Source organism: Amphiura filiformis, chromosome 15 (assembly GCF_039555335.1).
Source record: "Amphiura filiformis chromosome 15, Afil_fr2py, whole genome shotgun sequence".
NCBI lineage: Eukaryota > Metazoa > Echinodermata > Ophiuroidea > Amphilepidida > Amphiuridae > Amphiura > Amphiura filiformis.
In genome coordinates, this window is record NC_092642.1 from 49446068 (window position 1) to 49458352 (window position 12285).

The following is a 12285-nucleotide window of genomic DNA, read 5'->3' on the forward strand; positions in this document are numbered from 1 at the left end:
GATATAGATTATACATGTAAAAAAAAAAAATCGAAATTGAAAAAATTACACTGCCGTTGCAGTGACGCGTGAATTGTCGAAATACACTGCCGTTGCAGTGGTGCGCCTGAAAACAATAGGCGGGATTTCCTTGAATTATTATTATTATTATTATTATTGCCAGTGATTGCTAACTGACTTTATACTAGAAGTATAAAAATGTCAGTTGCATGGTTGGCACAGTAGGAAATTCATTTGCAGTTACTTTTGTGGTGACAAATTTTATTGAAACTGAAAGTGCTAGTGGTACATGGAGCATGGAGGATGTACCCTCTTTTTGCTTTTGATGTGTAGGCCTATGCCTGCCACTTCCACATACTTGTGCATAATACGGAAGGTCGATTTGTGGCCATAAATGTTTAGGCCTATGTTAAACTGTATGTTATACAAATTGTACAGCTATCATTTCTACCCTATGACGAACCGACATACCTGTAAATCAAATAGCCCACAAAAAACTGGTCATCGCTGGTATTTTTCATGAAGAAAACGACACTTTTTACGCGGAACATGTCCAAAACACGCCAGCTGACGTACAAGCCTCCCCACGCATGTACATAAACAAGCCGTGTTCATTGTTTAATTGTCACCTGCAGCTGTTCGCAAGAAAACTTTCTGCATAAAATTACCTGGGGTCGTTATCAGGCCTGAGACACACTGGCGCTAGTTTGAGGACAGTCACTATGAGTTACTAATGTCGGCACATGCAGAAAATGCGTGATGGGTCGCCATTTTGTGACTCGTGCAAACTAACACAAACAAAATAAAACGCGTGCATCTATCATGATAATATTACATTTTATTATTTTATTATTTGAATTACATAAGCTATGTCAATTTTGTGTCCATGTTAATTTTTATATGGATTTACCTGTGTTGATTTTTTACTGTTGTTTACGTGGAGCAAAAGCTACGCATATTGGCAGGCGATTACCCACCATGCAATGCGAATACACGGAAACGATCCAGTTTAGGATGCATCGCAGTTCCTGTTGTGTAAACCAGGCGTAAACCGCCCATCCAACCTGATCGTGTGCACAGGATTTGTGCTGGAGGCTAGTTAATGCGCACAACCAATGCGCAGAAGAAGACCTTGATACTAGGCGGAGCTTCGTTTCACAAGAATGATTGACAGCTGTGAGTAAGTGAAATTCTGTTCTGTGATTGGTACAAAAATATGGTTCTCGTATAAATGAATATATTATCCATGGCTTCAAAATTAGGAACAGTTTCTTCCACAGAGCCCTATATAGGGCTCTATGGTCTCTACTCATCATACACGACCGTGAAGATCTGGCCAGCGACGCGCTTGCCAATCAGGCTAGCTATTTGTGCGGCGTGGCCTCTCATCCTTTTATTATCTCTGGTCTTGTCACGCTGGTAGATTCGCCCACCTGTGATTACTGACCTGGATCTGACAGAAGATTGTGGAATTTACGATTTTCAGCAGCAGGATTTTATGAAACTGCCAATATTTGCAAGTATTCTGAAGGATCGGTAATAATTAAAATATTTTTCATGGTGTCGGTAGTGCAAGTTGAAGTTAGTGAATTTGTGGTTTTGTATGTTATGTGCAAGAGTGTTTTCAGGAAGCGTAAATAGGCAGGCCGTTATGCTAAGCTCTCCATGTTATATGCAAGTTCGGCGACGAACTGGACACATCACACGGTAGTGTGATGTGTCCAGCCTGGATATAGTGTAGGCCTACAACATGACAACTATAATTATATAAACTTATCTAAATTGAAAACTAAACTGCATAATTTTTTATATGCTTAATTTTCTTTTGCAGTGATTCAGAGTGCAATGACCCAGTCAGCTGGGGCTACTTTATACATGGCTCGCTTGTACCCGCAGTAAGTAACTTTTCTGAACAAATAACAATAAACTTGATGGTGATGAAATGAATACTACATTGGTCTGAATTGTTGATATGTAATTTACTCTATCACTTCATTCATGTTTTTGGAATGTTTAGAAACTTATCCTGTTTTTCAAAGTTAAGGTCAGTTGGGTGTGAACAAAGAAATAATTATGTTCTTTTTAATAATTAATGTAAACCAGGGACAGATTTAAGTGGTGGCCCGGGGCCAGTGGATTTTGCATCGGGCCAGTAAGCTTTCAACAACGCTGGCCGGTGGGCCACTAGATTTTGAGCCTGATATAACACATTTGAGACAAGATATAAGCAGTGATGGACATATTTGTATCTTTATTTAATATTTTTTCGTATATATTCTTATTCTTGCGTTGCTAGCAAGTTGGAAATATTATATACACGTAGGGCCGCTTTTTACGTCGATAGTAGGCCTACGTACTACTTCCAATCTCTTTCATGCTCTATCTGATGATGATAGCGATACCGCAAAAAAGGGTCTTTTTTTTTGCAGTAGAACATATTGAAAAAGCTGGGCCAGTAAATTTATTGCAGGGCCACTAGATTTGCCATTCCGGGCCAGTAGAAAACAGAAACCTAAGTCTGTCCCTGATGTAAACCAAGTGTGCAATGTGGGTAGTGTGTCAAAATATATGTTTCCATCACTGAAAAGGTGATGTATTGTAAAACTGCAATTTCTTTGATTGATACACAGCCAGTGTCTTAGCTAGCCACCCATCTGGCCGTCATTTTAGACGGGGAGTTTGCTCCTGGGACGGGCAAAATTAATGCCTTTAACAGATGCCATATCAGCACATATTTGAACTCTTTGAACCCCCAATGTGCGTAATACGTCTGGTAAATGTTTTAAAGGTCAAATTAGGATGGGCAATTTTATTCAAATGACGGGCAACCCTCAATTTCTAGCTAAGACCCTGTACACAGCAGTTTTCAACTGATGAAGATCATTCAAAGGATTAAATTATATATGATATTTGATAAATTGTCACCTCCCCACCCCCGCCCCCCAAAAAAGAACAATCCATTAGTACTTCATGTCCTCTGTGCTTGTGAACCCCTTTGGTGTGCATGTGAGCTTTTGACAAAAGAAAAAACCAAATCGAAACAAACCTTACTAGGTCACTTGGTCATGTTGAAGTATTATCAGTGTTATCTGCCTGATCTCAGTTCTTTAAAGTATTATAAGCTTTTATCTGTCTAATCTGAGCTCTTAAGGGGTACTACACCCCTGCCCAATTTTTTTTTTTTGCCTATTTTTGCATTTTTCTCAAAAATTATAGCACATTGATGACAAGTAAGATATGTATATTATAGGGGCAAGGACTACAACTACTGCACTGGAAATTTTATTTCAGCACAGACAACAGTTGTGGAGTTACAGTCAAAAATGAGGAAAACCAATATTTGATCAATAAATCAATAACTACTTGCCTTGAGTTGCTGAATTTTCAGTGCAGTAGTTATCTTACTACATATCTTATCTACATATCTTACTTGTCACCAATGTGCTATAATTTTTGAAAAAAAAGCAAAAATAGGCACAAAATTGGCCAGGGGTGTAGTACCCCCTTAAAGCCATCAAGTGAGGGTCTAACTGACCAGTTAAAGTCCTACTATGAGAAGTCTTTGTCATTCATTCACCGTCAATGTAACACTTTGGTTTTAATTTCAGAGACTAATACTGTGCCAGATTATTGCAACAAACTGTATTTTTACTTCCTTGTACAAAACTTGTGTGTGCACTTTTTCAATAAATTAAACAAAAGAAAGTTATAATTTCTGACTGCAAGAGACAATCACAAAATCATGATCAGCATATTTTCAGTCAATTGCATCCTCTTAGCCACCAACCCCAATTTTACATTTTTTCATTATGAGTTCAGATATGTATGTGTGCTGTTTGTCAGAAGTTCAAATTACGATTATACATGTATGTTCATTGAGACTCAGAAAAGAAAAATATGAATATTGCAACGCACATTCTGCCTAATACCCAACATTTGTTTTGGTTTATTACTTTTATTAAAGCCCAAAATAAGTCATACAGGTTTGTGTCAGAACTAAGTTATGTGCAAATGTTCAATACTATGTTATTATTTTGTACAAAAGATAAGAATTGAGAAAGAGCCAATACAGTGGCGTAGATTTCTTTTTGACATTGGGGGATGGGGTTGGAAAAAATTCTTGAAGTGTAGTAAATCCATAACCTTTTGGCGACAGAATAAGTGTATGGTACAAATTAAAAAAACATTTTTGCCATATTGAAGCTAAACTGGTGAAATATGATGTGAAAGTGGAATTCGTGTGCAGAAATTTGCACTTTTTTTGGCTAAAATGACCAAATATGAGGTTAATTTGGTCAGAAGCCCACATACAGGTGTCAACATTGGGGGGTGATTGTATGGGCCATCCCCCTACCCCCCCCACTTATATTGGGGGATTAAGGGAATTTGAAATTCACAATCCCTATATGTGGATATCTTCCAAGGTCGTATGTCTTTCATACATGTAAGTGGTTTATGGATTTTAACTGAAATAGCAGAATATTTAAGGGGTACTACATCCCTGCCCAATTTTGTGCCTATTTTTGCATTTTTCTCAAAAATTATAAGCGCATTGGTGACAAGTAAAATATGTATATTATAGGAGCAAGGACTGCAACTACTGCACTGGAAATTTTATTTCAATACAGACAACAGTTGTGGAGTTACAGTCAAAAATGAGGGAAAACCAATATTTGATCAATAAGTCAATAACTCCTTGCCTTGAGTTGCTGAATTTTCAGTGCAGTAGTTGTAGTCCTTGCCCCTATAATATACATATCTTACTTGTCACTAAATGCGCTATAATTTTTGAGAAAAATGCAAAAATAGGCCCAAAATTGGCCAGGGGTGTACTACCCCCTTAATAGTGAGCAATACAGACACACTCTCTTCATTGACAGGGACAGGCCAGGGACATTGTTTATTTGGGTGATATGTGAACAGCTTCCACAAAACTGACACTGTATCACGTGGACATGACAGTTATTGGGCTATTCCAGTTGAAATCCATACACCCCCTGTGGAAGACATGACCTTAATCTCACACATAGGGTGGATCTCACACATAGGGTGTAAATTTCAAATGGAATCACTCATTCAGATAACTCAATTTGAAAATCTCTCTCCCAGTGTAGGAGATTAGTGTCATATCTTCCATATGGGGTGTATGGATTTCAACTGGAATAGCCCATTTTGTGATACAGGCCTTTCACCATATAAACATTTGTCCAGTTTTAGAAGGAGCCAAATATATATGTGCATTGGGTTATTCCATTCAAAATCCACATAAGCCCTGTAAAAGATTTTGGAAATATCTTTCACAGGGGGAGTATGAATTTCAAATGGAATTAATACATTAACAGATCCATTTGAAACTTGTCTCCCTCAGGGAAGATTCAGGTTGAATCTTTCTCAGAGGGTGAATGAAATTTGAATGGAGCTGCCTACATGTAATGTGTTCATTCCATTTGAAATTCATACTCCCCCTGTGGCAGATATTTCCAAAATCTTACACAGGGGTAGTGTGGATTTTAAATGGATTAGCTCATTGGACTTTGTATGTCAATATTCTCATAGCCTATCTAATGGAAGTGTTTAATCAGATGACTCAAAGTAGTGATAACCAATGTCATGTGATCACAGTAACCAAGGATGTGAAATGCTTAGTTTTGTTTTGTTTCTATATGGACTCTCCATACAGGTTCAAATAAAATGTTCAAGCCAGGCTAGATAAAACTTTTGGCCTTTCTGTGTTCTTTGTCTTCAAATCTGTTTCTCACTTTTCTTTCCAGATAGGCCAGTATACATTTGTATATGTGGCCAAAGGCGAAAAATTTGAAACTGAGATAAAGGCAAAAATATGGAGTGAAAAAACAATAAAATACATAAGAAAATAGACATCATAAAACTTCATAACTTTAGAACCAAGTGTGCTAGACCTTTGGTGTTTTCCGTAAATGATAGCCTATTGTATGTATAATGTAATAATTACAGTAACTCAATTTTCAAAAATGCCTCCTTTGGCCCCCATGGACCAGATTGTGTCACATATATGCTTTTTTAGCCTGGCTTGAGTATTTTGTTTGAACCTGGTCCCACCAGAACACAAATGCTAGTGTTTCCAGTCTCCACACAGAGTGTAAAAACAAACAAACAACATGCATATGGTTCCTTTCAGTCCTTATATTCTTTCCCCTTCAAATTGGCCAAGGAATAAAATATTATATCAAGAAAAGTAGAACTTTTGACAAAGTTCTTCCACAACTTACATCGTCGAGTATTGGTAGGCTGCAACCATCATTCACTGGTATATATTCATATGAATTCTTCACCAGGATTTGAACCTTGGGCCGCAGATCTCTGAATCGCCAGTGAGATTCAAATGACGTAAATGATCTACACTCATACATTCAATTTATATACAAAATGAAATAGGGCCGCCTAATTAACTTTTAACAAAATCCATGACTTCAACAGAGACGTCGTGTTTGTCAACATCTAAACTCATCTGGTTGATGTATCTATGTATCTATTGTCAGTTGAGTTTGAGATACCATTATGGTTACAAAATTCTCTTGGACATTATTTACCTTCTGATGGTTCCATCAGACCCCTTTCAAATTGAATAAAAAAGAGTCTCCCCTGTGTGATATAAGCAGTGGCAGCAGAAGGGGGGAGTTCTGTTTTGACTGGGGGGAATTTTCCCCCATGTCCCTCCCCCATGCCCCACCCCACCCCACCCGTGTCACCACCACTGGATATAAGCATTGTTCTACAGTATCTAAGCTCAGTATATAGTGAAAATTTAGATTTGACATGTGACTTCATTTTCTTTCAGGCTCTGATCATCTTGATCTTATCACATATGCAGAGGCGCTTGAAACCCTACAGAGCAGAGGATTGCTGTCATCGCTATTATGCACTCATATAGTATGTATGCCATGTACAAAATACTTGATTTTATCTGTGATTTGCAGGCCCGTAACCAGGGGGCTAGGGGGGCCCCCAAATTGCCAAAAATCCCATTTGCGAGCATAACACACGAAAAAATAGGGTTTTTTAAGGCCTCTTTGGTCAAAAAAGGTCCACATTTTGATTTATAAAAATCCACTTTTTCAAAATCTTCCCCAGTCCAAAAAGGTCCAAATTTTGAAAAAAGGTCCACTTTTTCAAAATCAGCCCTCCCCAAATAAATCCTGGTTACTGGCTTGGTGATTTGTGATTTCTACTATAAATTATATCAAGAACCTATACTCAAAACTTGACGTCTTAAACAAATATTCAAAGATTTCAAAACTTTATTTGAGTTTAGACTTTGACTTTTTAAACGACACTGTTGCACTTCTAACTGTATGTTAACAAATTTCAACCAGACATATATTTGATCCATGCATCCATTACATACCCAGCTTGCTATACATCATATCATAAAACTGTGAACATGGATCTATTTTAAACATTACTTTACTGAACAATGAAGTTCCAACAAAAGCAAAATTATTTCAACAATAATTAAAGGGAGTATTTGTGATGTCCTCATCTTGTCACCAACTGGAGGGTGGACTGGAATCATCCTCTAGAACGCTCCAGTACAATGCAATTCACTTGTTACATAATGGGCTGGCTATATGGAATTCCTATCTGCAGAGCTGCCAACCCTTCCCCGGTGGGTTCAGTTTGTATTTAAAGGTAGGACGTATGACCGTTCCAGGATTTGAAAATGACCCCTATTTCACGGGGAATCGAGGACATTTGCAGCAATTTTACCCCTATTTTGCTTGCGAAATCAAGGAAAATTTGCCCCCAAATACCTGCCCTATTTTTTTTTTTTTTTTTTACACATTATCATTTCACCCCCCTTATTACACGGAATCAAGGACATTTTTCCGAAATAAATACCCCTATTTTTACCATTTCAAGGGCGCTTTTGAATTTTCCCCTATTTCACGGGAAATGAGGACATAACGAAAACTGTAGCAGTAAAGCGGACGAAAGTCCTAGAAATACACCCTATTTTTCAGTTCAAGGACAATTTTGCTCCAAAACACCCCTAATTTGGACAATCGCGAACAATTTTGTCCTCGAAAATTCCGCGGACATTTCTTGAAAAGTACCCCTAATTGGAACCATCATGCGTACACATTGTCAGTGAAGACTGAACCCACCGGGAACCCTTCTTGATCCTGCAGAAGACCTTCTCATTTGCTGACAATCTTCCGTCTTCTGCAAAACATATTAAATCTTTTGCATTTACAGCCATCTGGCTACAAAATCAAAACAAAATCAATTATAGGCCCACTGTCCTGTCCTTTTGTTAAAAAAAAGGTTAAGCAGCCTTGGAAAGGCATTTTGAAGGGTTTCAAATAGCTAACATCCAGGAGCTTTCGGGAGGGCTGATCCCACGCAAGGGCCGCTGCCCTTGGCGCGAGAGCGCCACATCCTAAGTTTTTTTTACACTTCGCAGAAATCTTCTGCATTTACATATTCCAATGTTGGCAACAATTGGAATAATAATTGTTCTCTGAGCAAAAACTTATGTTCTCATCTTGTGCAAGAACCCTACATGTATGTATTCATTCATAAGTGGTGATGGATCATCATGATGCCTTTGCAGTAACATCCAGTGATGACTTTTGTTCAAAAGCTTAAATCATTGTTACTTAATTATTTTTGATTTATTTTTTCTATTAATATGTTTGAGTAACTAATCTATAACTGATTTAAAAGATTGTTTTGTAATATTAATCACATGTAAACAAATATGGTACTATATAACTCCATAAACTTTTTTTCTTTGCTATCATGTTAATAAAGTTTTAGTACAACATATCTTGTCTCAGAGTAACACCATGTTGGATTTCACAGTGGCAGATTCGAATTGTGTACACTAACCTATTCCCTCGGGTGTATACGTACGCGTAGAAGGGCAATTTGACGCTGCCACGTAAACGCACTGATTCGAATCTGCAACTGTGAAATCCAACATGGCGTTACTCTCAACTTGAGACAATTAAGACACACTATATAATCAAACATTTGACATTTCATCTTTGCTTGTTATTATTTCATTGCTGCACCATCCTTCATCCATACAGTCCCCTTAACCTCATAGATGACTGCGATCATCGTCTGCCATACAGCCTTGCATTTGGCGCCACAGCTTCCCTCATCTTAGACCTGTTCTTTGGGACATATTCAGAGTATTATACAGCATCTGTGGATCAGGAATGGTTGAAGAGTAAGTGTGTAGGATTATGTTTAATCCCATGGGTATGCACTGCCGGCCTCTAACAACTATTTTGATTGGTTACAAAAAGGCCTATATCGTGTAATGAGCCAATGAGAGACATGATAAGAATGGCCATTAAAGCTGACAGGGATTCAGCTTTAAAAGTGCCAAGAGATCTAAGCATGCAGGGCCGTAGCAAGCAGGGCAGCCGGGGATGCCATGGCCGCCCCACTTTTTGAGAAATTTGTTATGTTTTTCTTTATATCTTTATTTCAATTTGGGCATATATTTGTAATTTGGCCGCCCCACATTTGTGATGGCCACCCCACATTTTTCAACCTTGCTACGGCCATGGATCTAAGCTCTATTTTGATTGGTTACTCATGTTTATATCATGTAATGAACCAATTAGGGGTATTGTAAGAAAGGCAGTAGTGCCCGTGGGGTTCAGAGATGTCTTGGTATGCTGATGGGTACACAATACACTTTCATTGCACATTGTTTCAAATTTAACACTACACTACCATAAAATAGCTTCAAATTCTCAGTAAATATTTGGTCCGTAAATCAGGCGCATAACTACGGGAGGGGCGAGGGGCAGATGCCCTCCCCCATCGCCAAAGGCCAAAAAGTCCACTTTTTTAAATCCAAAAGTCCCATTTATGAGCGTGTCGAGTGAAAAAATAGTTTTTATGCCTTTTTGGTCAAAAAAGGTCCAAATTCTACCTTTTCTAAATCTGCCCCCAGTCCACTTTCTCAAAATAAACCCCCTCCCAAATAAATCCTGGTTATGGGCCTGCAGTGAATTGTTAATGATTAGGCTCCTATCAAATTATATCAATTGTAAGATTTTGGTTCTTTGGAATTGGAGAGTTATTTTTAGCATATATAGTTTTAAGAAAATAGTTCATAATATTTTTCATCAAATTTTAGCTAATTTGACAAAGAAAAAGTTAGGACTTCTACAGTTCTACAGTGTAGATTTGATGATGAACTCCCGATAAATAAATTGCAGCAATGACTTCCTCAGTAACTTTAGTCTACTTTATTAGACCCTTTTTAGATATCCCTCTTTGCGACCATGGACACCACGGAAGTGCCATCTATCCTGTTCTGGTTCTACAGCTAAATCTTCAATGTTGATGGCTCACTATGAAAACTGCCCCCCTCCGAAAATTGCACCCCTCAAGAAAAAAAAGGGTCTACTCTAGTTGGTTAGTTCTCAGAACCATGCTTCACTGACATTGCACACTCTATGGTGGCGGTTCTCGGCGGGGAGCAATTTTCGGAGTGACCCACCAACGTTGAAGATTTATAGCTTTTGGATCAGAATAGGATAAATGGCATTTCCCATGGTCAGAGAGGGAATGCCAGATAACAGTGATGATAAATAAAAAGGGTCTACTAAAAATAGACTACTGTAGCTTAAGTATGAACATTTCAATCTGATTGTAATTAGTTTTAATGTTAAAAACTAAGCGTGTATTTGATTTGATCCCCCATTCTTGTCTATCAGTTTAATAATCCATGCAGTTATTTTCAATGCTGAGTCAATGTTGTGTTGTACCCATCAAAATACCAAGAACCTCCAGGATATAGCTTAATTAATATTAGTAGATAGATAGTTATATTTTCTTGTTACCATGGTTACCTTATTACAGTCCCATCAATCTTCTTGATAATTGCAACAATCGTACGGCATATAGTTTGGCATTTGGCGCTACAGCCAGTCTGATGCTGGATCTGTTTTATGGAACATATGCACAGTACTATGCTCAAAGTGTGGACGAATTTTGGATAAAAAGTAAGTATTTGAATATAGAAGCAATTGACCTTTTTGGTAAATCCTATAATTCCTTGTGTTAGGCCCCAGATGTCATCATTTGACGTCAAACTGATTTGTATGTGCAGTAGTGATGTTTAACTATGATGATGTGCGCATTGGTGTGATGTCAAAAGACTACATTTGGGGTCTAACGCAAGGAATTATGGGATTTACCAAAAAGGTCAATTACTGTGGTACTACATCGATTCCTACATTCCTCACTTAAAGGGGGTAATCCTATTGGTTTAGCATATGGATTCTTCAAACTTACGTAGAATGTCAAATATTGTCCCCTATTGTGCATCCATGTAAAAAAAACAAGTACCTTTTCAGCATTTATGGGTATTGTTAGCACAATTAGAAACTAATACCGTAAACATTCGCCTAAAAGTGCCCTCCCATAAAAATCCCATCACCAAATAATGGCACATACCCTTAATTCTTGTTGGGATTTTTAAAGGAGGGAGATCTCTATTTATACATGAAATTTACCCCAAGACAAAGGAGCCCAAGTGCGCCATAAGGCGAACATTTACGGTATGTTGGTATGCACAAATTGCATTGTGGTTTTGCATCACTGTTAAACAGCGAAACATACAGAAGTATATGCCATATTCCCTGGCCATATCAAACTTCATTTGAGAAGAAACAGTGATTTACAAAGTTCAAAGTGTTCAACCTTGAATAACAAGGAATTTAAGGTCTATAACTTGTTCTTTTCATTTTTCCCCTGTTAGGTGAGACTCTTAGTTCACTAGTCTTGTCAAGTAATCATTAGTATCCAATTTTCAACATCAAGTTACATTATAGTTATCTTGGTTTCTTATAGTTCTAATTGGTGGCTTTGCAACTATAGAAATTGGATTAGCATGTTACCCATATTTTGCCTGTATCTCGACACCATCCCGCTTGACTGGCTCATCACTCGGCTTCATGTATGTGTCTTTCTGGTAAGTGAATTTCATACTTGACCTTCAAAGTCTAACTAGCTTGTCCAGACAGCCCCATATCTTATGGGAACAAACCAAAAGTTCTATGATGTCTCAACAAATGAAAGTGCTTTTATTGGGAGGTTAACCATCCCCCTGGTAACGTATTAAAGTGTGAAATTGTGAAAATTCCCAACCCAATCAGACTTTTTTGACCACTCACCTCCCCCCCCCCCCAACAAAAATTTGTATTATTTTGTAAATTTAAAAAAATCAAAATTATTTGATATCAGAAGGAAATTCCTTGTATTAAGGTGTTTTTT

General features: G+C 37.8%; 1 protein-coding gene across 4 annotated transcripts in view; it reads left to right on the plus strand.

The window, feature by feature from the left end:
- Positions 1-12285, plus strand: part of LOC140171775 (stimulated by retinoic acid gene 6 protein-like) — a 33813-nt gene that overhangs the window by 727 nt on the left and 20801 nt on the right. For 2 of the 4 annotated variants that reach the window (XM_072195103.1, XM_072195105.1), the window contains exons 2-5: positions 1832-1895; positions 6818-6909; positions 9075-9217; positions 11863-11983. In XM_072195103.1, coding sequence (XP_072051204.1) covers positions 1832-1895; positions 6818-6909; positions 9075-9217; positions 11863-11983 — 420 coding nt within the window. Of the gene's footprint in view, positions 1-1831; positions 1896-6817; positions 6910-9074; positions 9218-10869; positions 11013-11862; positions 11984-12285 lie in introns of those variants that run through there. The other 2 variants (XM_072195104.1, XM_072195106.1) reach the window with 2 other exon arrangements.